Here is a 25,702-nt window from a genome sequence, read left to right on the forward strand (position 1 = left end):
TTAGCATTAATTTTCTTTTATAATGAACAGTAAGAACCATAAGTAGCTAAAAAACGAACCTTAACCATAGCAATGTAAATGCAAATATGTTAAGAATTAGCTAAGAAAACAGAACACTGTATTCAGTTCCAAAATGTAGTGCCTGTAACACTGGTGATTTCATATCTATAGCATTGCTTGCACTGCAAGCACTTTGTGAACGTTTTTCCCGTACAAGACATATCTCAAGGATTAATGGTGTTTGTTTTATCAAATCTTGTTTATTACAAAAGTTTCCCCCTACATCATCACTGGTACACATCAGTAATATTTCAGAGACATTTTGCTCACAGTGCATGGATGTCCATCACTTCACAGGGCAAAGGAGTTTTGTGATGTCAATGAGTCTTAGTGTGATCTGATTGATTGATTGATTGATTGATTGTTGTTTAATAACATTTGAGCCAAATTTGCGGTCAATTTTCTTTGGGAAGCCATGATGCCTGGACAGCCACATCCTGCTGTTTGTGTCACTGTCACAGAAGAATACCTCTTCAGCTCTTCTGTAATTCTGTGATGATCCACTGGGCCTATCAACACAATGCTGTGTTCCAACTAGGTCTGATTTTCACCAATACTTTTTGTCACATCAAAACGTCTCAGTTTTAACTGATTTTTCCAGAGCTGTCCTCTGATCTTTCCAGAAAATTCCAGAGCTGTCTTCTGATTTTACCACAGTTGATTTTCCACACCTGTTATCCAATTTTTTCACACCAGTATCATCGGATTGTTTCACAGCTGTCACCTGAATTTGTCCAGTGTTTTCAGTGTAGCCTGAATCTCACCTATCTCTTTTCTGTACGCCAGAGCCTGCCAACAGATCAGGACACAAATTAAGAGACTGATTTGTCCAAAGCCTATCATCAACAGGGTAGATCACCTGTATTATTACAACAGCTTGTTTGTTGAAGCATTCGCTGTTGGTCTGTATTAGAACATATGCTGGCTAGAGCATTTGTTATGAACGAATGGAATATATTTTGTTGTAAGTATCACAATATTTGCTGGCATTATGTAGCCAAAAATGAAAAACAAAACATTCAGACAATAAAACTTATTTAATGCTTTGTCCCATAATACTGCAATAAGGTTTCTGCAGCTGCAAGAAAATGTGGGTGGGTATCAACTATGAAACTCATGCCCATCTGCGGGTTGCTGACAGGCTTTCTTGGCCGGAGAGGAAGCCAGCATGAGCTGGACTTGAACTCACAGTGACCGCATTGGTGATAGGCTACTGGGTCATTACGCTGCGCTAGCGCACTAACCAACTGAAACATGGAGGCCCCCTAGTGAAGAAATACATCCCCATGGTAATTGTTCTTGATATGCAGTCTTGCAATGGCATGGTGACTCCAGTTAACTGTCTTCTGTTAGAATCACCAGTGTGTAAATTTTCAAGAGATTGCGAGAAAGACGCATCATGCATGACATTACTTTACTTGATTGGTGTTTTATGCCGTACTCAAGAACATTTCATTTATACGGGCATCTGCCAGCATTATGGTGGGAGGAAACCAGGCAGAGCCCAAGGGAAACCTACAACCATCTGAATTTACAGTGATTTATTTATTTATTTATTTGATTGGTGTTTTACACCATAATCAAGAATATTTCACTTATACGCCGACAACCAGCATAATGGTGGGAGGAGACTGGGCAGAGCCCTGGGGAAACCCACCACCATCCACAGGTTGCTGGCAGACCAACTTACAGTGACCACAATTGGTGGGAGTCTCCTTGGTCATTGCACCATGCAGGAGTGCTAACCCCGTCCGCCACTGTATGGCATTAGATTTTGCTTGGACATATTTGTAGCAGGTGGAGATAGCAAAGATATCACAATTTCCGCCATCTGTGATGGTTACAGTTATAGTAAATTTATTCAGGCTCTATACTCATCATTTCCCTACCTTATCCATGTATCTCTGCTGGATGTCTGGTGATGTTTTGGAGCCCCTTTTCTCCTGGGAAGCTGTCACCTTCTCCAAACTCGCAATCACTTTTTCGAGTCTCTTCTGCAGTCGTGTTTTTTCCACATCTGGGTTCAGCAAATTCTGAAATGTTTGAATTTCAAGAATCAAACACTTTTCCTACCTAAAATTCAAGGAAATAAATTATTAAAATGTTAATTGTGGCCAATTAACTGAATATTCAGGAGCTTTTCATGGCCTACATATAGCGATGATTGACATTTTACTACCATTTTTTCTCTCCAAATTTGACACTGACCTCAAAGTGATGAAAATCTGTGCAATCTTGCCACATGACAGTGGTTTTCTATACTCTGGCTATTCACACTTCCTTCACCAATAAACAGACTGCCATTGTGTAAGTGAAATATACTCTAACTCATTTAGTCATTCAGTATGCACACATCATTCCAGTATATCTTGAAAGCTCAAGAGGTCAGAGTTGAAAGTTCACAAGGTCATGCACCCTCACCTTGAGTAGAAGGTGCACCGTGTAATGCTGATTCACAATGTTAGCCACACAGCCGTCTGGAATATCACTCCTACTCTCCACAAACTGGGTGTTGTCACAGCGAGACAGCGTAGAAATGACATCCCTGTAATGCTCCAGTTCATGGAGATCACAGTTATGTTCTGTGATCTGAACAAAACCTGATTAAACAAAAAAAACCTTTGATCACTATGAGAAAACTAGAAATGAAGTGAACAGATATATGTATCACCAAGTAAGCGAAAGTTGATTTTACCAATATTAAGCTGAAGGATTTATCCATCCTCTTCTGTGTAACTTTTTTTTTTTGTGAATTATTTTTCCCATGTTGAGCTTTAACCCCTGAAGTTATCCAAGTAGCCAAAATGCATTGAAAAAAAAAACCTATAAAATTATAAACACAAAAACTCACACTGGGGTCTCATCTTGCCAATGTTGAACTCCTTCTTGATGGAGAGAGATTTGTTGACAATCTGTAACACAGTATCCATTTCTGACTCGCTCACCAGGTTTCGCCAAGGGTACTGTTGAGAGAAGTCGTATGATATGACATACATTACCCCCAGTCAGTATGACATCCATGACCACCTGCCTATGTAACATCCATGACCACCTGCTTATGTAACATCCATGACAACATGCCTATATAACACCCATGACCACCTGCCTATGTAACATCCATGACCACCTGCTTATGGGGGGCCTCCGTGGCTCAGTCGGTTAGCGCGCTAGCGCAGCGTAGTGACCCAGAAGCCTCTCACCAATGCGGTCGCTGTGAGTTCAAGACCAGCTCATGCTGGCTTCCTCTCCGGCCGTACGTGGGAAGGTCTGTCAGCAACCTGCGGATGGTCGTGGGTTTCCGCCGGGCTCTGCCCGGTTTCCACCCACCATAATGCTGGCCGCCGTCGTATAAGTGAAATATTCTTGAGTACGGCGTAAAACACCAATCAAAAAAAAAAAAAAAAAAAAACCTGCTTATGTAACATCCATGACCACCTGCTTATGTAACATCCATGGCCACCTGCTTATGTAACACCCATGACCAGCTGCCTATATAACAAACCAATGGGACATGTACTAGAATGTTTTGTTCAGTTACACTGTTCACTGGTCAAGTTCTCATTTCCAAATTACCTAAAAACTCTCATATTCCTGAAAAACAAACTTTCTTAATCTCTCGTAATTTTTATTCATATTACTCATATTCAAAAAGCACGCTTATAAAAACTTAATTTTTCTATGTACATGACAGGCATACCCTCTGGTTTCCTCCACACAGCGAAAAAATCCTTAAAATAAACAAATATTTACCTCACTGGGTTCAGGGTACGGAGCTATACAGATACTTCTGGAAAGTGACTCTGGTGACCGTGGCAACCTCTGGTATAACTCTTCTGTCAAAAAAGGCATGAATGGACTGGTCGCTCTCAGCGCAGTGTTCACACAGAGCCACAGAGTTTGGTTAACAACATCTCTGTGTGGAGAATCCAGGTCCCAAAGCACTGGTTTAACACTTTCCTGTGAAAACAAATATGAGAATGCTATCACTGTTACTTGATTGCACTTTTCATTTAATAGCTTTAAATGTTTGGAACAGCTACATTTGTAGTGTACCTTTACTCCAAATGAAACAAATCGCTGCCAAACCTATTGTAAGGAATCAGTGCAACAATTCAATGTTCCATACACAGCCTGGTTATGTCCCTTGACAGAACTCTTCCCAGAAAAAAATGAGCAAAAATGAGATGAATTTTACCTCTTGACATTAAGTTCTGATTGCTTTGCTTCCTGATGAAAAAGTTTCTTCCCTAAAAACCTATTCAGATATATTTATTTATTTGATTGGTGTTTTACGCCATACTCAAGAATATTTCACTCATACGACAACGACCAGCAGTGGGAGGAAATCGGGCAGAGCCTGGCGGAAACCCATGACCATTCGCAGATTGCTGGTAAGCCTTCCCACTAACAGTCATATTTTGATATAAACTCTACAATTTCCCAATCTTGAGTTTATTTATTGCAATGATTTGAACACAAAATAGTGTTTGGAGTTTCATAATTGTTGAGAATTTCCTTAGTAAATGTGTAGACATAGTTCTAACTACAGCTGTCTTGCCCTTTAAGAGTTGAGTGGATCACCACAGTTTCTGCTCACCAGATAAACATTACATAGGTCCATATACCAGAACTGGTGCAGAGATTTGGTTACCCAGTGAAGGTCATGTGACCTAAAACTCTGATCACATGACTGGACCATGTGACAAAGCCTGCTGACAATCCATTGGTCGACTTTATTTCCTTCCTCTTGTATCTGTGATAAAACAGAGTTGCTTATTATCTGACAATATTCAGTTTCGAGCAACTTTGTTAGTATTGGGGAAAACCCGCCTTTCTTATTTATTAAATCATTTAATTGATGTCTCATGCTAACCACATCATTACAGTGGGAGGAAATTGAAAATCCCCCCACCGACGGGTGGAACCTATGACCATCCAAAAGAAACCCACTTTTCATTAGGCTTTTTGTTTTTGGGAGCAAAACAAATGTATGAAGTTCTGACCTGAAAAACTGGGTCAATTGTCAGCTGTCACTCTAATCCTGTCAAATCGATCAGGGGCTGCCATAAAACTGGTTTGACTTAAAGTCAAAATTTGACATCTGTTATTATACAGCTTATTTGTAGAATTAAGAGTTGAAATTGGGTCGGCCTAACATGAGGTAATTTACAACAAACCTTTTTGAACCATACCTGTAATGATGAAGTTTAATGGCGACTTCAATGATACGCTGATGAAACGCTTGGTATTTATTTCTTACTACAGAGTATGATGTGGCATAACATATAAAAGTAGCCAAAAGGCTTCTCAGCTTTCTTCTTGGGGCATTAAAATGGGTTTAAACTTCAGTTTTCTTAAGGTCTCTGTCAATCCGGAAATTAAGTTGCCCATTGTCGTTACATCAACAGTGATAGATGTCAAGAGTGAGTGAGTGCTTAGGGTTTAACGTCGTACTTAACAATTTTTCAGTCATATGACAATGAAGGAATCCCTATGGTGTATGTCATCTGCCTCTTTGTCACAGGATGGATTTCCACCGCTCTTTTCTCTAGTACTGCTTCACTGAAAACAACTTACCGAAGGCACGTAAGCCGCCCCGCTCAAGCCATTATACTGATACGGGTCAACCAGTCATTACACTATACCCTTCATGCTGAACGCCAAGCAAGGAAGTAACAACTTCCCCCTTTAAAGTCTTAGGTGTGACTCGACCCAGGATTGATCCTGGATCTACTGCTCCCAAAGCAGACGCTCTACCAACTGTGCTATCCAGGCTGGTCTAGCTGTCAAGACAACATTGTTGGGGGTAGAGCCAGGAAGTAGGGTCGCTAAGCTGGTCTCGTGTTCCAAGTATGTCCATATATAATATGTCATGTTCAAATATCCTCTATCATTGATGGAAAATATGTATAAAATAGAGGGGTTATTAAGAAATGTCAACTACCCTAATTCCTCAATCTTTCCACGTATACAACAGCAACTTTCACTGCTATTTATGCACATTTTTAATCTGATTTTGGAGACACCACATTGGTTGGGTTTGCCAATTTCAGGGCTTCATAAAAAGTATGATTTTATCAGTCTACACAGAAGAATGCTCTCAGAATATGCTTGAATAAACACCTTGCAAACATGCAAAATGGCTGAAGAATTACAGTATGCCTCAAGAAATGATAAACTTTTACTCATTCTTTGGACATATTTCTTCCCTGTCCTTAAAACTATATTCTTCCTTTTATGGTATCTTTTTATGTATCTTTTCGGTCAAAAATTTCTACTACCAGTGAATCTAAACGTGAAGTTCCAGTGAAAATTCATACCAGTGGCCCGTTTCACAAAGCGTTTTAGGGCTTCAGCCTAAAACTGTAACACAAAATAAACTCTTAAATCTATGCTCTAAATCAGTGCAGGCATACTGTACCACTAAGGTATTCTGTATCATCTCACCTTGAAATTTGACCTTGGCTGGAAATTCTCTCCCAAGTTCATGGTAACAAACTTGAACGCTTGCCAAATCTTGTTGCAGAAATGACGATAGCTTTTCACATGGGTGACATCCATGTTGATTTCTTGAGCTGAAGGATAAAAAAAAAATTAATTATATTTTTAATAAATCTTCATGTCGTGCTGTCTTATTTTCATGGGAATAACAATGATAGAAAATAAGCATAATTAAAACAAATCATACAACAAATGGTGGGTGCTGTGACACTAATTAGTTTGAAATAAACAAACCTTTGAAGTTATAAGAACAGAGCGTGAATCGCAGAGCGTCTGTTCCACACTCAGGGATGCCTTCTGGGTAATCTGACCTCTGACCTTCCATGGCCTTCTTAATCTCTGCTTTGGACAAATTACTCTCTAGCAGTTGTTTTTGTAAGCCCTGAAAAAAAAAATTAATAAAGTAATTAAATTAAGTAAACAAATTAAGCTCTAGGATGGTGATATTTCTGACACTGAAAGAAGTGTACAGAACTTACAGGTCGGGCGTCAATACATCATCACTCAGGGCAGTTCAAACACAGGGCCCCAGCAGTTCAAACACAGGGCCCCAGCAGTTCAAACACAGGGCCCCAGCAGTTCAAACACAGGGCCCCAACACTTCAAACACAGGGCCCCAGCAGTTCAAACACAGGGCCCCAACACTTCAAACACAGGGCCCCAACACTTCAAACACAGGGCCCCAGCAGTTCAAACACAGGGCCCCAACATGTCAGACACAGGGCCCCAGCAACCAGAATCTGTACATCACTACTAATGAACATTGTGATGTACAGCTATGCCAGTCATATTGGTGAAAGAAAAGTGACCTTTAAAAGAAACGGCAACATCAAAATAAATGTACATGTGCATCAATAGTGCATGAAGGTTATCAGGCATAATTTGCTGTCTTTGTGATATTGCATAGCAGAAATATGCAAAGTTCAAATCAAAGCAAAATGGCACACATCATATTGTGCCATATCACCATTTTTGACCAATCAGGTGTGAGCTATCTCTATAACCTGAGACACAGCCGTTTCCAATTCAACCCAAATCTCATTTGGCTATTAATCATACAGGCGTGGGATTTGATGTGACATGGGTGTTTCTGGTTGCCTTAACGTGGCGCATCCCAAGGCCATGTAAAAATTTCACATTAAAAATTGATGTATTGAATAATCAAGCACATTAGATACATGTTTCTATGGCTATTTATGTCTGCTTCCACCCCCTCTTCCTAAATAACTTGGGTTATATTATTTGTCGTCATTTTTTTTTTTTTAATGAAGGTCAATGATCGCTGTTTGTTACCAAGGTTACAGGAACTGTGAGAGCAGGGGACACAGCCAATTTGCTGTTCATGGATTGGACTGAACCCACACTTTGCTTGCCCCAGTCAATATTTATTTATTTATTTGTTTGGTGTTTTACGCCGTACTCAAGAATGCATGGGAAAGCATAAACTGATATCAGTTTTTACACTGAACACTCATATGCCTGGGTGTATCTGAATAGATTGCCTAGCGTAAATGTATTCATTTATTTATTTGATTGGTGTTTTACGCCATACTCAAGAATATATCACTTATACGATGGTGGCCAGCATGATGGTGGAAGGAAAGCGGGCAGAGTCCGGGTCACTCCACTGTGCTGGCATGCTAACTCCCTTGGCCACAGAGACCCCCTCCTAGCCAATAAGAGACAAAAATTTTTAACCACTTTCCCAAGGTCAGTCTAAACATACGTCCAATGAAATCCCTCGTATGATATCGACAGGGTCCACCACATTGCCCAGAGACTTGCTCATCTTCCTGCCATGAGCATCACGTAACGTCCCATGAAGTAACACCTGGCCAACACAAAGTCGAGAAGTAACACATGAAAACCAGTTACAGTTACACAAAGTTGAGAAGTAACACATGAAAACCAGTTACAGTTACACAAAGTTGAGAAGTAACACATGAAAACCAGTTACAGTTACACAAAGTTGAGAAGTAACACGTGAAAACCAGTTACAGGAGAGCAAAGCTATTTTCTTGTAGGTCAAGTGAAGTTAACACAGTCAAGTGAAGTTAACACAGTTACATTCATGTATTGGCAAAGCTGTGATCCAATAAGGAGAAAACTGTAACGGTGGGTTTGATTATTTAGAGACATTTTTGTCACTCACTCACTCACTCACTCACTCACTCACTTAACACTCAGGATAGATTTTTGAGTATTACATTTTGTACAATGATATACAGAGAATGAAAGAAAGAATGGGAATTTCTAAATTAATTCAAAAGTTCTCTGTCAGCGAGCCGCTGATGCAGACGTAAAGATTCACCCCACAAAACTGAATATACATGCTCTGACCTGTTTAAATGGCAGTTCTCCAGTAAGTTTCTGACCCAGCATCACCATTCTGGCCACCCAGAAAAACAAAATGTCATGACCCGTTTCCAGCAGAGACGTTGGGTAGAATTTACACAATGAGTCAGTCTGAAAACAAAAAATGTTTATTTACTTATTCATTTATTTATTTATTTAATTAATTATATACATGTAAAAGTACTTGCTCTTGCTGTAAGATTTGAAAACAAATTTTATCTATTATAGTCAATAGCTCAAACTAGGTCAAAAATTTATTTATTTATTTACAAATTTATTTACAGCTCTAGCAAGGTCAAAATTACTAGGTCCTGTATGTACCTTGTCTGGCCAGCCAAACACAGCAAACGGAAAAAGAGCGGAAGAAAACCAAGTGTCCAACACATCCTCATCTGGTAACACAAAAACACAGAGCAGTAATTAAGCTTGCAGTTTTCTGTCACTGTTTTTACATGTTTCTAACGTTATTTCGTAATGACCCAGGAGCCTCTCACCAATGCGGTTTCTGTGAGTTCAAGTCCAGCTCATGCTGTCTTCCTCTCCGGCCATACGTGGGAAGGTTTGCCAGCAAACTGCTGATGGTCGTGGGTTACCCCTGGGCTCTGCCCGGTTTCCACCCACCATAATGCTGGCCGCCATCATGTAAGTGAAATATTCTTGAGTACGGCGTAAAACACCAATCAAATAAATAAATAAATCTAGCATTATTTAATATTCAGGGGACCATTATCACCTTTCTTCTCTCCACACCTTTTTAGTAAATCCTGATAATTGTGATCGAAACACATGGTCTGATACCCAAAATACAAACACTTAACAGCATGAAGTAAAATTACGTACCAGTACACAGGTAAGTCCTTGCCACTAAAGTTTTGCTGATAAAGACACCCGTTCCTTGTTCTAACCTCTTAGTACCAAGCGTTAAGCAAGGCAGCAACAAGCATCATTTTCAAAGTCTTTGGCATGACCCAGCCTGGGTCTCCTGACTTCAAGGCGGACAGACTTACCATTAGGCTGGACGGACATAAAATGTTGAATGATAAACACAGCTATATACGTAGTGTATGTACCTTGTTGTAGAACTATTTCCCCCGGTGGACAGTCCATTAGCTGAGCGGCCTTAGTTCTGGCACTGGCCTCACTCTCTGCACACACCCACTGCCCTCTATTATCAACCTAAAATATCACAACAACAACATGTTTTGGAATAACTCTCCCTTCAGACTGGTTGATTGGTGTTTAAACCCATGCTAAAGAGCACTTCTTATATTACGCACGTCTGGTGTTAGCAGTATTGAAAACTGTCTGGCTAAATTCTTTTTTACTCTCCTCATATGAAAACATATTCTGAATCTTAAAAGTTACTTCACAATAGACATTACATGTGCTTTTACAATTTTACATGCAATAAGGCTGAGTAATCCCGCACTTTCTTTTAACCATATTTACTTATTTCTAAAGACATGTCTGAATAATTTATTTATCTATTTATCAGATTGCTATTTTACGCCATATTGAAGTGTTTATGGGTGGAGGAAATTGAGTGCCCTAAGGAAAAACCTGATAAACCTCCTGACTGAAAGTCACAGCTGAACAAGCCAGAGCTGGATTTGAACTCCCAGCTTTATTTTCCATTGGGGTCATAAAGGCACAAATAAACATGACATATGATTAATTCTGCAGCTTTTTCAGTCATTTTTATGCGGACCAGAAGTGGCAAGGCACCTGATATACTACTGTAGAAAAAGTAATCTGCATTTTACTGTTACGGTGGTCTACAGAGGAATGCTCTTCATCGTCTTGGCCAATGAGATAATTTAAAGAAATACAATAAACAAAGCCACAAAAAACGCAATGCACTGTACCTCAGTTTTTGCCAAATATGCTGGTATCCGATGTCCCCACCAGAGCTGACGAGATACACACCAGTCCCTAATAAAACAAAACAAAAGACTGAATCCTGATGTATCTGTATAGTTAAAAACGTTATGACATATGAGCTATGGGTTCAACACCGGCCTTGGAGAGCCAATTTTTTAATTTCCTCAATTCTCATTTGCCTGGGTGCCGGTTAACGGTCAGTAAGGCTTGTATGGTCCTTTGCGCAGTTTAATGTTCATTAATACTTTCTGTCTTTCACCAATATAGAGTATACATACATCTGTACACCACACATGGGAAAGTTCATCTGTAACTTGCCAAAGTTCAGTGGTTTAACTCAGGCACTCCGGTGTCCTTAACCCATAAAACTGACTGCCATCTGACAAGTGAAAAATACTTGAGTATGGCATTGAACCACAATCAATCAAAGAAATATAAGACATAATTAAAGTGAGCCACTAAAGCTGAATTAATTAATAAAGCAGTATTCCAGAAATGTTCTAAAAATATTTTTAAAATTCTACACCTCTTATCAACAAAATAAATAGCAAGTGATCATCAGTATCGAACCACTCATTTGCTGAAACCATTTTGCCATGTTACAGTTATCTAGAGTGACCTCACAAAACCTAGGAGCTCTCCTGTATCATCAGTATTAAACAACATGTCAATGAGAAAATACAAACAGGGATGCCTGATACTCAGCCAAAGAGTATCAGTTCTGTCCTGTTTTCAAAGGGCTGATGTTCCTTTTCGCTAGGCAAAAGCGTCGTGTTTTAGCAGCCCTGCTCGGCCTCATCTTCTACCTACATGGGTGTCAGCATTAAGCCTAGCTGGCTGTACCGACATTAGGGAATTTACCGAACATAGCAGGAGCTTCTGCTTTATAACTCTTTCGTGCAGATTTCGTGAAAAAATTTCTCTCATTAATCTGTCTTTGCTAAGGAAAAATAATGCAACGTCACAATATTTTTCTTCAAGCAATGACTTTCCCGAGGCGGTTTTCTTGCCACTTACAAGTTACTGCAGTTTCCTGCCCTACATATACACATTGTGACACGGGCAGCCATTCTCAGTTCTCTCTTCATAAATGAGTGGTCTAAAATGCATCAGTTTAATGTTTAAATTAACTGCAAAATCCAATTTATTTCATCTATATCTGTCTATCCACTATGAGAAACCACGCTGACAATCGACAGCTAATAGGTTTTTTGACGTGACAGCCAATTATCACATGACACTTTCAGCGCTAATGATTGGCCAAGTTCATAAGGGCTTCTACAACATGGCTACTCTGAATTAGTTGTCCGTCAGTACCATATCACCAATGCTAAACTTCATCTTCTCAGCTTTCAAATCTTCATAGAGTTTTTCACCATATTTTTTGTGTGATAACTGTATCCTATATCCTTTTTTCTATGTATATATAGTGGCAGACTTTATGTTCACTTTAACCTTTAAACAAAAAGAAGCATTTCAACATTTTATGAAAGATTTAAACTATGAATAAAACATATATGGGGACCTCCGTGGTTAGCGCGCTAGCGCAGCATAATGACCCAGGAGTCTCTTACCAATGCGGCCGCTGTGAGTTTAAGTCCAGCTCATGCTGGCTTACTCTCTGGCCGTATATGGGAAGGACTGTCAGCAACCTGCGGATGGTCGTGGGTTTCCCCCGGGCTCTGCCCGGTTTCCACCCACCATAATGCTGGCCGTCGTCGTATAAGTGAAATATTCTTGAGTACGGCGTAAAACACCAATCAAAAAAAAAAAAACATATATGTAGCCATACTTCAGGATGACCTCTGGGTGACCTTTGTGCTCGAGTCAAATATATAACATAAAGGTCTTCTAGACTAAAGTAACTCAAAATGTAAACAAACATCTAAACCATTTCTGAACTTCAATCAAAATATATCTAATCTATTTATCTTCCCATTCACACAAGATAATTCTGAACATTGCAAAACAACACAAAGTGTGATACTGTTAGATGCATTTATTTAACTTTTATTCAAGCTGACCTGATGTCACCAAGCCAGTTGTACCAGTCAGACTGGTACATTGCAGGGTGAATCTCCAGTTCCCCACTTCTGACAGCCTACAACAATGGCAAGCATAAGAATAAAAAATAAAATTTATTAAGCTTGCTTAAAACATCAAACTATTAAATGGACCAGATTTCACATCCTATAAAATTTTGGATTGCTTGCGTAATATTGGTTATATTACCAAAAAATGTGTAAAATGTCATGAATTCTGCGCTAAAAACGTTGCCAGATGCTTTCCATTACATGTACATCATATCAGTCAGACACTTTTACCATTTCGCTCGTTTTAAGAGAGTTTGTTGAGAGAGGTGACTTTCAACATGATAGCCTATGGATGAAATTCAAAATCAGAGTGTTAAAGCAGATGTTGGATTTGGAAAAGATTAAGTTTTCTTTAATAAGTTTCTTTACAAATGGATTTATCTTAATCTTCACCTCCAAAGCTTGCTGTGCCATTTCCTTACATGACACAAACCACTGCTCCTTTAGTCTGGGTTCTATTACATCGTGAGAACGGCTGAAATAAGAAAACAGTGTGCTATTACATCATGAGAATGGCTGAAATAAGATAAATAGTGTGCTATTACATCATGAGAACAGCTGAAATAAGAAAAATAGTGTGCTATTACATTATGAGAATGGCTGAAATAAGATAAATAGTGTGCTATTACATCATGAGAACAGCTGAAATAAGAAAAATAATGCGCTATTACATTATGAGAATGGCTGAAATAAGAAAAATAGTGTGCTATTACATTATGAGAATGGCTGTAGTAAGAAAAATAGTGTGCTATTACATCATGAGAACGGCTGAAATAAAAAAAATAGCGTGTTCAATTACTCTTCAATAATGAGAGAGGGATATTAACCATGTTAAATGAACATTTGTTCCAATGGGTGACTATTCTGATTTTCAAGTATATTTTGGTTGGTTTTGTTAAGTTTTTTTATCACAATGGATAACTGGGACCGTGTAAAGTACTCTCAAGGAACTGCCAGTACAGCCTAAGACTCTGACGTGACTTACTGGCACGAAAGTCGGACCCTCTGGGCAATTTTTCACTGACCTGCAGAGTGGTAGGACCATGGGGTTCTCACACGTTCCCCTGAACAAGCCTTTCTGGCTTAACGACTGTATCAGAGCTTCTCGAGCCTCAAAACGTTTCATACCCTAAAAAGAAAATAATATGGCATACAGTACCCTGGTAATGTCCTGTTAAGCCAAGGTGTACCCAAAATGTATATTCGCTTATCAAATCCATTTTCCCGTGTTCGCCAAGAATAGCTCAAAGTATTGACTTTCAGTATATATCAAATTTGTACCTGCACTGATATATTAAAATAATTCTGAAGTTTTAAATGCCACTCGCTTTATAAATTTTAGAAACTTTAATACCGAATTTGAATGATAACGCACACACAGACAAGTCTGCTACTTTGTGAAAGGTGATTCAAATATTTGCATCCAAAATCCCTGATATGGCCTCCATATTAAATCAACAGCTATTTGACCACAAAAAGGCAGTGCAAGATACACAGTAGATATAGAAACTGCTTGGTTAAGGAATTAATATTTATTTTTATTAATATTTATATTAATAATGAAATCCTAATTTGACCTGGTCCAAGACAATGATTAAAGCAGCTTTAACTTAAAATCAAGTCCGATCTCATCTGTTCAGACAAAATATAAAAATTCTCCAATAGTCTGGAAAATCAGTTTGAACCAAAACTTTGTTCTGCTTAAAAGTCCCAGGTTCCAGGATCTGTTATACACAATTCTAGGACACCCTAGAAGTAATTAAAATGCTTTGATCTGTGCATAGTATTTGGAGTTAACCCAGTATAAATTTACAACTGATTGAAACAGCTTCAACTTAAAATCAAGCTTGTTCTCATCTGTTCAGATAAAATGTAAATATTCTCCATGTCGGGGCCTCCATGGCTCAGTTGGTTAGCGCATTAGCGCAGTGTAAAGACCCAGGAGCCTCTCACCAATGTGGTCGCTTTAAGTTCAAGTCCAGCTCATTCTGGCTTCCTCTCCGGCCGTACATGAGAAGGTCTGCCACCAACCTGCGGATGGCCGTGGGTTTCCTCCGGGCTCTGCCCGGTTTCCTCCCACCATAATGCTGGCCGCCGCCGTATAAGTGAAATATTCTTGAGTACGGCGTAAAACACCAATCAAATAAATAAATAAATAAATTCTCCATGTCTCGAAAATCAGTTTGAACAAAAACTTATACACACAATACTTTGATCTGTGCATAATATTTGGAACTAACCCAGTATAAATTTACAACTGCACTGAATGGGTAGAGGAAACCGGGAGTTAACAACCACTTTTCACCAGGTACTTCATCTAAATTCGTAGCCACATCAGCAAGATCTGGATGAATGCTTACATTAATAGCGAACATATCAGCAAACTGAGCTAAAATGCATCATCTCGAACCCCTAAACTTGAAGCTACAAACTGCATAAAAAATATACAAAATAACGGAAATATTTAACACAATCATAGCTATGAATTTATTCTGACAACTTTTAAGTTTGTCATGGGGCCTCTGTGGCTCAGTTGGTTAGTGCGATAGCGCAGCGTAATGACCCAGGAGCCTCTCACCAATGCGGTCGCTGTGAGTTCAAGTCCAGCTCATGCTGGCTTCCTCTCCAACCGTACATGGGAAGGTCTGTCAGCAACCTGCGGATGGTTGTGGGTTTCCCCCGGGCTCTGCCCGGTTTCCTCCCACCATAATGCTGGCTGCCATCGTAGAAGTGAAATATTTTTGAGCACGGTGTAAAACACCAATCAAATAAATAAATAAATAAATAAGTTTGTCATGAAAAGCCTTTGCAGTTCACCTGACATATCCAAAAATAATCACAAATACTGAGACACTGAGTAACATGCTCATTTCCAAAAATCATGGTCATCACCTACCTGAAACTCTGCGGACACATTAGTCAATCTGCCATCATCAGCTAAAATCGTAACCATTGGCAACCCGTGCTTCCTGCCCACATCATAATCTTTATGATCATGTGCTGGAGTCAACTTTACAGCCCCTGTAAATATAAGCATTCATGAAGTGTTAGTTTCCAACAACACTAAAATACATCCATAACAAGCGCAAATTCACATGTACATGTAGCTGGGACATCCTGTGTGGTGTTTCGTGTCATCTTGCACTAAGACCCCTTGTTATTCAACTTAGTGGCCCATCTTCAAAGATAAAATGCCGGTGTTAAAAGATGGGATATACATTTATTCATTTACTTATTTGATTCATTGGTGTTTTACGCCGTACTCAAGAATATTTCATTCATACTACGGCGGCCAGCATTATGGTGGGTCGAAAAAGGGCAGAGCCTGGGGGAAACCCACGAACATCCGCAGGTTGCTGACATGGGATATACATATTTATTTATTTATTTGAATAAGTATATTTCACTTATACCACCTTGGCCAGCATTATGGTGGGAGGAAACCAGACAGAGCCTGGGGGAAACCCACGACCAGCCGCAGGTTGCTGACATGGGATATACATATTTATTTATTTATTTGAATAAGTATATTTCACTTATACCACCTTGGCCAGCATTATGGTGGGAGGAAACCAGACAGAGCCTGGGGGAAACCCACGACCAGCCGCAGGTTGCTGACATGGGATATACATATTTATTTATTTATTTGAATAAGTATATTTCACTTATACCACCTTGGCCAGCATTATGGTGGGAGGAAACCAGACAGAGCCTGGGGGATACCCACGATTATTCAAAGGTTGCTGTCAGACCTTCCCACATACGACCAAAGATAGGGTGTAAAACCGCTGCCCAACCAACAGACATGCCAAGTAACTTTAGTACAGAGCAGCTTGGCATAGCTTACTGTATATTAATCGATGGAATTTCAACACCAATCAATATTGCTGAATTTAGTCATATCGGTGTTTTTATTCACTGATTGATTGAATGACTTACTGATTGACTAATGGATTTATGTATTGAGTTATTTATTTCTTCGACTGATGGATCCACTGATAGTTTGATTGATTGACTGACTGACTGATTGATTGATTTGCTGCAGACAAATCAGCCAGAGCTGGATTTGACCCTATGACCTTAGTGGCCAATGACCAAACAGCCGCTTTAACCAAATGTGCCAGTGAGGGCACTGGGAGGTGTTGTTGATTTGGTACTTTAGAGCAATAAGAAGACAGGGGCCACTAGTAGATAGTGTACAGGCTGTTGGCCTGTGTTTTGGGTAGTGTGAAAATTATACAGCCCATTCATGTCTGTTACTCTGTATACATTGTTAAAGTACATCAAAAATTGTCTATTTTTATACCTATATATTTTTTGGATTGATGTCATCACTGAAAACTGCATCATATAAAGTTGTAATTTACTATAAGCTACATAATCACCTGTGCCATATGATTTGTCAACAAACTCATCCTGAATGATTGGAAGGCGACGATCCTCAAATGGATGGGTCACAAATTTGCCGTGTAAATGTGAAAATCGGTCATCCTCTGGATGTACACACACTGCTGTGTCTCCCAGCATGGTCTCCAGGCGAGTCGTTGCCACGACAACTTCCTCATCTGTAAATTATTAGTCATTCATAATGCACATGTATTTGCAACTAAAATATTCGTCAACTTCTGATTTAAATGTAAACTATATCCTAGATAAAGGTTATCTAGCAGCTGTCCAGCGATAGCGTCTTCTATGCAAACTATGGCTACTGATAATATATTTTGTCTTCCAATTTGAGTCTTCTAATTTCCATGACAAGAAGATGATAAATGAAAGAAAACATCACACAACAAATTTTGCATAAACTACCGGTACACCTGATTGGTATGATTGGTCAATCACATTTTCAGCATTTATCAACAGAGCACTTATCATGTATCATATTTTATGAATTATCATGTATTATATTTTATGAATCAAAAATTATGGATCCCCTACTTGGCCTCATTTCACAAAACGCTATGGGCCAACTTGATTATAACTATGCTGAAAACTTTCTGACTCATACATGTATAATGGCGGCCAAAATATCATGTGGAGGAACCAAAGCAGAGTAATCAATCAACCTTTGGTAAATTACACTGGTGAATTTTTGCATTGCGTGACATATGTCCTTTTTTTGCATGGCAAGTGGTCTACAGAACTTCATGAAAGACTACACCAGAGAGCGCTTGTCACTATGGCTCCGAGAACAAAGACATGCTTGTTTGTTGTTGTGGTAGTTACAATCAATTTGGTCTTCTGAATAGTTTGTGGGGAAAAAATCACAGTAAAACCTTTCAAAATAATTTTATCCAACTTATTACAAAAAATTAAAAATATGAATGACAGAATCCTCACCGCTTCCTTCCACTGGGTATGCAAATGAATGTAACAGCCCAAACTCCACTTTGTCCTGGTAACCAGGGACATCCAGTAGAGTGCGTCCTGACAACTCCATGTTCTCCACCTGAAAATACAAAAAACACTGTTAAGGGAGGCACCAATTTTACTTTGTGTTTTACAGGTAAGCTAACGCCAAAAATATACAAATATAGAATAAAAATAAACTGAATAAACTGATGTTTTCACGATATTAATGCTTCTCAAGGCTTTCAGAACACATAAGACTTTTACCACAAATATGCATTTGGAGTAATATGCTGACATGTTCATACTTCAATGTCAGATATGGTGGACTTCAGGTGGCAGCACCAGTGAACCAATCGGTCGCTCCGATAGATCAAGCCAGCATCATGCAGCTGCACAAAGGCCTCTGTAACAGCTTTGTTCATTGGCTGAAAATACAAAATGAAAATATGTTCTCTTCAGTGTACTAAACTTCCTGAGTTATCTCTGGTTGGGTGCGGAGTTACTCAAAGCAATCAAAAAAAAATAAAATCAATAAATTTATTCGATTGAAATTTAATACATAATACGTAATATTTCAGTTTTGCAACTTAGAGTGCTCAGTTTTATAGTTGCCAAATGAGGCAAAGCGATAAAATTTCTCTAATGCAACAAACAAGAGCAAGCCGAATATCAAAATGGTGGAATTTATTTATTTATTTGATTGGTGTTTTATGCTGTAATCAAGAATAATTCACTTATACGAAAGTGGCCAGCATTATGGGGGGAGGAAAACGGGCAGACCCCGGGTGAAACCCATGACCATCCGCAGAATGCTGCAGACCTTCCCACACAAAAAGTTGGAAGGCAAGTGAACAATTTGGAACTTCATGTACGACTAAGCTTCTCTGCAAAAACGATGGACTGCATATTGCCACTTAAGGAGCTCTCACATGGAGCCCAGTTTGGCCAATTTTTAGTGCCGAGTGCGTCATGTGTTGTATTCGTGAAACGTCGGGGAGACTCCGGCGTTGTCGGCGAAAGGTCATGGAGTTGTCGTGACACTGTCCTGGCAAGGTCGTGCTGATCTGACCAAGTCCTGGTGAGTACTCGTGCCAAGTCGTAAATCTATCCTGGTGTAGTCGTAGCACAGTCGTTGTACTCTGGACTCTGTCATACAAGTCGTGCTGCAGTCCTACTGTCGTCGTAGTACAGTCGTTGTACTCGGGACCCTGTCATACAAGTCATGCCGCAGTCCTACTGTTGTCGTAGTACAGTCGTTGTACCCAAGTCGTGCCGCAGTCCTACTGTTGTCGTACTACAGTCGTTGTACCCGGGACCCTGTCGTACAAGTCGTGCCGCAGTCCTACTGTCGTAGTACAGTCGTTGTACTCGGGACTCTGTTGTACAAGTCATGCCACAGTATTACTTTTGTCGTAGTACAGTCGTTGTACTCGGGACCCTGTCGTACAAGTCGTGCCGCGGTATTACTGTTGTCGTAGAGCAGTCATTGTACTCAGGACTTGTGCCGCAGTACTACAACAACAGTAGGGCTGCAGCACAACTTGTACGACAGAGTCCCGAGAACAACGACTGTTGATCTGATATAAATCGGCCTTGGGAGAGCTACTTTCGACTCCCTTACAACAGACCACGAAGAGCAAATATTGTAAATGGCCTATAGTTTCAACCAAAAAAACTGTCTTAAAATATTACTTTAGGCACAAAAACTTGCCTTTTTCATGTAGGATATGATCCTACCTTCTACACAAAACTTAAACTATTGTTAGAGGATCAAACAAACTTTGAACAGTGAGCTTCAAAATATTTACAAAATTGAATGTCGGTATAACATTTAGGTTTCTACTGGTAAACAGCTTTAAATGTAAGTACTTACTTCATCCAAAGTAAATTTCGCCCTTTCCCAGTCTAGAGATGAGCCTAACTTTTTCATCTGATCATAAATTACCTCCCCTTTTCTGCAAAATACAGAACAGCAAATCCATAACAGAAAACAGAACCTGTTAGTAGTAAACCAACTAAAATTTTAAAGATTTATGAAGAAATTACAATCACATATTCTTCACAGCACATGTATTCCATAGCATCAATGTCAATAAAATACAGCTTTTAAAATTAAATGAAATTAAGACAATAAAAAAACAATAAATTAACATGAAGCTAACTATATGAGGTCACATCTGATTTTCTGTTTAACAATGTACTAAAGAAGTTTTCATCTAGATGAAAGTTATCAGGTTTATGGGTGGAGGAAAGTTGTGTTCCCACTGTAAAACATCCACTTCAAAACAACACAGCTTTTTGCCCAGAACCTAATAAACCTCCTGAATTTATTTAATTTTTTCGATTGGTGTTTTACGCTGTACCGAAGAATATTTCACTTATACGACGACGGCCAGCATCATGGTGGAAGGAAACCGGGCAGAGCCCGGGGGAGACCCACGACCATCTGCAGGTTGCTGCAAGACCTCGTGAACTGAAACCATAGCCAAAACAATGCGAAGCAGATTCAATGTTTCCTACCCCACTGGTCAGAGAGGAAACCAAAAGAAACTCTGGGTGTGCACTCTAGATTAAAACAAAAATTGAAGATGTAAAAAACTAACTCATTTTTCCATTTCCAGATTTCTTCAATAAAATGCTCCCTGCCCAAATCGTGGCGAGTCAGCTGTTTCTCTCTCCACAGTTTTTTCTCCACAACCACCTGTGTGGCGATTCCCGCATGATCACAGCCAGGCACCCACAGAGTTGTCTCCCCTTTCATCCTATGCCTGCAGAAGAGCACATCACATGAAATGGCAATATAGCAACTAGTGACAGGCTCAACTGATATCTAACATTTGCAAATCGGAATGAGCCCACATACTGTGCATGTATTCAGGACAACACACAGCTGATTGGCAAAGATCGAAAATTGGACCAACATAAATCGTCAAAATAAGACATCAACTGAGATATTGTTGCCTACACTGAATCTCCAAAATCTACACAGAGATGTTATTTCAGAGGAATGATTGTGACTTCATTACTTGCTGCATGAAGACTTCGTTTTTGTGAAGCGAAGAAATAAAATGTTACTTTTTAACAATACACAGGCAACATCCTAGTTACTAGGTATATATTCATTTAACAACAGCAAGGCAGTGATGTTGTATTACAAAGGCAGATCACTGTCTTAAAGGTCTGCCAACAACCTGTGGATGGATGTGGGTTTCCCTCGGCTCTGTTCGGTTTCCTCCCACCATAATGCTGGCCACTGTCGTATAAGTGAAATATTCCTGAATACGGCGTAAAACACCAATCAAATAATCAAATAAATAAATAAACACTGTCTTAAAACATAGCGTCTCACCATCTAACAATAGCATCCTGGATGGAGTTCGTCAAGGCGTGGCCCAGATGTAGATTTCCTGTCACATTGGGTGGAGGCAGACAAATAACGAACGGATCTGAGATGTCAGAGCCCTGTAAATTATGCGGAAAAAGCAAGACGCATCTATTTAAAAGTGAACCAGGATATGTTTGAATCAAATTCTTATGTCTTAATCAAAGTGCGCAATACATATTTTCAACTGACACAAAGGTAAAGCTAATTATTAGATTTAATCACAAGCATTAAAGGGAGCTTTCAAATAAAAATTCCCATATCCCTTTGCATTTTGTTCATTTTTTTGAAGTTTTTGAAACTTCGATATAGTCTGAAAAAATCGATCATCTGATTTCAGACTAACTTACTCATTTATTTATTTTTTAGATTGCATGTTTAATGCCATACTGAAGAGTTCTTACATTTGTGCAATGAAGAAAACCAAAGTGTCTGGAGGAAACTGGAGAGCCTGGAGGAAATCAGAGCGTCTGAGGGAAAGCAGAGTGTCTGTAGTAAACCACTGATCTTTGCAATTGACAGGTTAGGCAACTTTCTCATCTGACATATGTCGTACTGGTTCAGTGGAGACAAGTGCGGATAAACAACATGCAAGACTACACAACACAGTGTCATGAACTATCTCACTCCACAAAGGTTTCAAGCACAATGAAAGCAAGGGAATCTTAAAAAAAATTCTGTCCAAGAACAGCTGACTAAGTGACTGGAAGACAAGAAAAATTGTTAAAGGATATTAGAATCAGCTGTTACCCGTGTGTCTGGCTTGAAGAATCCTTCCTTTACCCACCAGTCATACCATGCAGCCTCCACATACAGGGGACTGTATCCAGTTGGTAAAGGGCAGTTGGTATCTACAGGCACATGATGTTATAGTATTTATTTATTTATTTATTTATTTATTTATTTGACTGTTAAATAGCACACTCAATCAATTTTTCACTCACATGACGAGTAAGTCATGTCAGTTTTATGGGCAATAGTGAGTGAGTGAGTGAGTGAGTGAGTGCTTGGGGTTTAACATCGTACTCAACAATTTTTCAGTCATATGACGACGAAGGAATCATTAGAGCGTAAGTGATGTGCCTCCTTGTTGCAGGACGGATTTCCACTGCTCTTTTATCTAGTGCTGCTTCACTGAGACGATTTACTGAAGGCAACTAAGCCGCCCTGCCTGAGCTATTTACTGAAACGGGTCAACCATTCATTGCACCATCCCCTTCATGCTGAACACCAAGTGAGGAAATTACAACTTCCTCATTTAAAGTCATGTGACTCGACCCAGGATTGACCCTGGATCTATCGCCCCCGAAGTGGACGCTCTACCAACTGTGCTATCCTGGCCAGTTTATGGGTTATACATGCTGTTGACTTATGATACTTTTTCAGCAATTTTAGGTCCGTGAAAAGATCAAGAAAAAGATTCAATATCTAGATAATATCTAATTTAACTTAAAAAGCTCAACCAGTGAAAAAGAGGCCAACAAACTCCGGATTATCTAGAAAAATACCTCAAACAGCCACTTGGCCTTGGGCTTTCAAGGGGTTATCACATTAAATTTTGCAGGACAAACAAACAAAAATAGTGCTTTTCACAACCAGTTTTATTCAAACAAAAACTGTTTTGTGTGTGTGTATATATAAGCATATGAACAGATGTGGGGATCCAGTCTTGTATGAGGATTACATTTAGATTAGCTCTTAAGAAGAATAAATAAAGTAGGGTTTTACCATCTGAAATATGAGAGCACAGAACTCTGGTGTGTATACAGAATTTGAAAACTCAAGATCTCACAAAGGAATCTTCTCCTAAGACCATATGCCATTGAATTTACCTTTCTTTTCTCCTTTAGGTGTTTTCACATCATAGGTAACAACATCCTTTTCTCGTGACGGTTTGTTCACCTTTGTTTTCTTTGAAGAATCCTACAATACAGGTATTCAGACTCAACATGAAGCTCATTTAACACTTCAAAACATGCCAAAATTGACCGTATACATGATGACAGTTTGCACAGTTCTGCTCAAATATTTTATAAAAATACTGATGATCGCGGAGAAAACTTTGTGTTTTTAAGTAAAAACGGTTTCGTTTAAAATTTGGTCCTCTTCGGTCATAAATGGGAAGGTCTGCGAGCAACCTGCTGATGGTTGTGGGTTTCCCCTGGGCTCTGCCCGGTTTCCTCCTACCATAATTCTGGCACCCGCTGTATAAGTGAAATATTCTCGAGTACTGTGTAAAACACCAATCAAATTAATAAATAAACATGCCAAAATTCTTACTTTTGTGGTTTTGCAGCAAGTTTGAGCCTGTTTGTGAGCCTTCGGTAACAGCAAGTTTATGTTTATAACCATGTATTTATGTATTTATTCATTCATTTAATTGTTTGAAGTTTTACGCCGCTATCAAGAATATTTCACTTATACCATGGCACCCAGCATTATGGTGGGAAGAAACCATGCGGCAACCCATAATCATCCACATGCCCCGACAGGAGCTGGGCTTGAACTTACAGCAGATACATTAGTAAGAGGCTCCTGAATCATTGTGCTGTGTTAGCATGCTAACCACTCAGCCACAGAGACCCCTGTATATTTCATTATGATTCTAAGTTTCTTGAATGAATGATGAAAGAATTACAAGCCTTTACGTATCATTAAATGTGAGACAAACACATTTACGTATGTATAAGCCAGCTGATATTTGTAGCCACCTGAGTTAGTAGTCATGGAGTGGGGTAATTTTCATTTCAAGCAACGCAGTTGCGAGATATGGTGTGAAACACCCCCCATATGTACAGGGTATGTGATAAAGAACATTTATCGTCCTTTACACGCCTGTTAAAACTCTTCACAAACTTCGTGTTGCTTACCCCACTCTGCAATTATATGTGGTACTGAATGACATAAGGCCACTTGTTTTATTTTCGAAGGAGTCAACCCTTGCAAATCGATGGGAAATTGTGCCTCTGTCCCCAAGGTGAAATGTCAACCTGCTCACAGTGACAGATCGTTTGTAAAATGAGGCAAGGGCCTCAGGGATTCGCTCAGGGATAGCAAAATCGGCTTTTTACCCTACTTTTACCTTTTGATAAAACAAAAAGGATACATCATATCACTCTAATTTTTCCCACACATGTCCTTAAGTAATTGCACTTCACATTCCAGTAAGTTTTACTTGTTTTTCTGCATGAAAAAAAATTACACTTCACTGCTACACCGAAGTGGGACGATTTCCTATCTAGTTGCAAGGGGTCCTTTCTGCAGCATTTGCAGGGTGAAGGGAGTTGACAATAAAACCAGATTTCCTGAAAGTTTGCTGCTGATCATGCTGACACCTCTGACAACTCTAATATTCCTCAACCTTTTCGCATATGAAAAGATCAAGAATCAGTGCAATTTTTGCCCATTTTAATTGGATTTTGGAGACAAAACTACACTGGCTGGATTGGCCAGATTCAGGGCTTCACAAAAAGTGTAACTGTATGTGTCAGTGAAGAATAATGCCTTCAGAATATGTTCGAATGAACACCTACCAACCATGCGAAAAGGTTGAAGAATTACAGTACCGGTACCTAAATGTAGGGAAGACAAAATAATCTACATAATGAATGCATTTCTGAAAGCTGAATATTGGTTTATGGCTAAGTCTCAATGACATTTGCCTGTGTTGTCTGTGAGAAATGAAACGATCTTGATTGTCGATGTGTGACAGAAGCCGGCCCACGCTTATCTGTGATGACACTGTTGGCACAACGACCCGCTCGGGGCAACTGTACTGACGCCAGTTCAAAGTTATCGTTTTTGTTTAACAAGCGAGAAAGTGAGGCAGTATAACTCGAGTGTCGTATTCCACACTGTATGCTTCGGTATGCATTGGGATTAAAGCATATATGGTGTCGTCTGCTCTTAAAATACTTGATTTTATGCCGAAAGTACAGAAATCTCATGACACTCCAGGAGGCTGACATTTTGGCTAGCCAATTTACGGCAGTTGTAACTCAAATTGGTGGTTCACTTAACCTACATACCTATCTCTAGCTACAGCCCAATGAAAATTAAATATTCATTGTTTTACACC

The 25,702-nt window shown here is 39.4% G+C and overlaps 1 protein-coding gene across 1 annotated transcript; it reads right to left on the bottom strand.

Annotated features, from left to right (window-relative positions):
- Positions 1-261: 261 nt before the first annotated feature.
- On the bottom strand, positions 262-25,592 carry LOC135480940 (valine--tRNA ligase-like). The gene is made up of 26 exons (XM_064760871.1): positions 25,287-25,592; positions 23,457-23,547; positions 22,375-22,475; positions 21,592-21,704; positions 20,846-21,010; positions 20,116-20,197; positions 18,548-18,667; positions 18,231-18,339; positions 17,276-17,455; positions 15,787-15,911; positions 13,916-14,019; positions 13,284-13,365; positions 12,822-12,898; positions 10,782-10,848; positions 9,987-10,092; positions 9,238-9,308; positions 8,902-9,027; positions 8,288-8,392; positions 6,796-6,943; positions 6,508-6,635; positions 4,658-4,813; positions 3,811-4,017; positions 2,912-3,023; positions 2,482-2,660; positions 1,950-2,093; positions 262-849 (listed from the first exon to the last, which is right to left on the bottom strand). Exons 1-26 carry the CDS (start codon positions 25,590-25,592, stop codon positions 781-783), a joined length of 3,273 nt encoding a protein of 1,090 aa, XP_064616941.1. The 3' UTR covers positions 262-780.
- Between the last annotated feature and the right edge of the window lie 110 nt (positions 25,593-25,702).

The sequence above is a fragment of the Liolophura sinensis genome, chromosome 13 (assembly GCF_032854445.1).
Source record: "Liolophura sinensis isolate JHLJ2023 chromosome 13, CUHK_Ljap_v2, whole genome shotgun sequence".
In the NCBI taxonomy this organism is placed as follows: Eukaryota; Metazoa; Mollusca; class Polyplacophora; order Chitonida; family Chitonidae; genus Liolophura; species Liolophura sinensis.

Coding starts and splice junctions, on each gene's coding strand:
- LOC135480940 (XM_064760871.1), bottom strand. CDS start 25,592: ATGTCAGCCTCCTGGAGTGTCATGAGATTTCTGTACTTTCGGCATAAA. Junction 10,849..12,821: donor AACTGGCTTGGTGACATCAG/GTCAGCTTGAAT, acceptor TTGTTTTATTAG/GGACTGGTGTGTATCTCGTC. Junction 2,094..2,481: donor CGGTGCACCTTCTACTCAAG/GTGAGGGTGCAT, acceptor CAAACATTTCAG/AATTTGCTGAACCCAGATGT.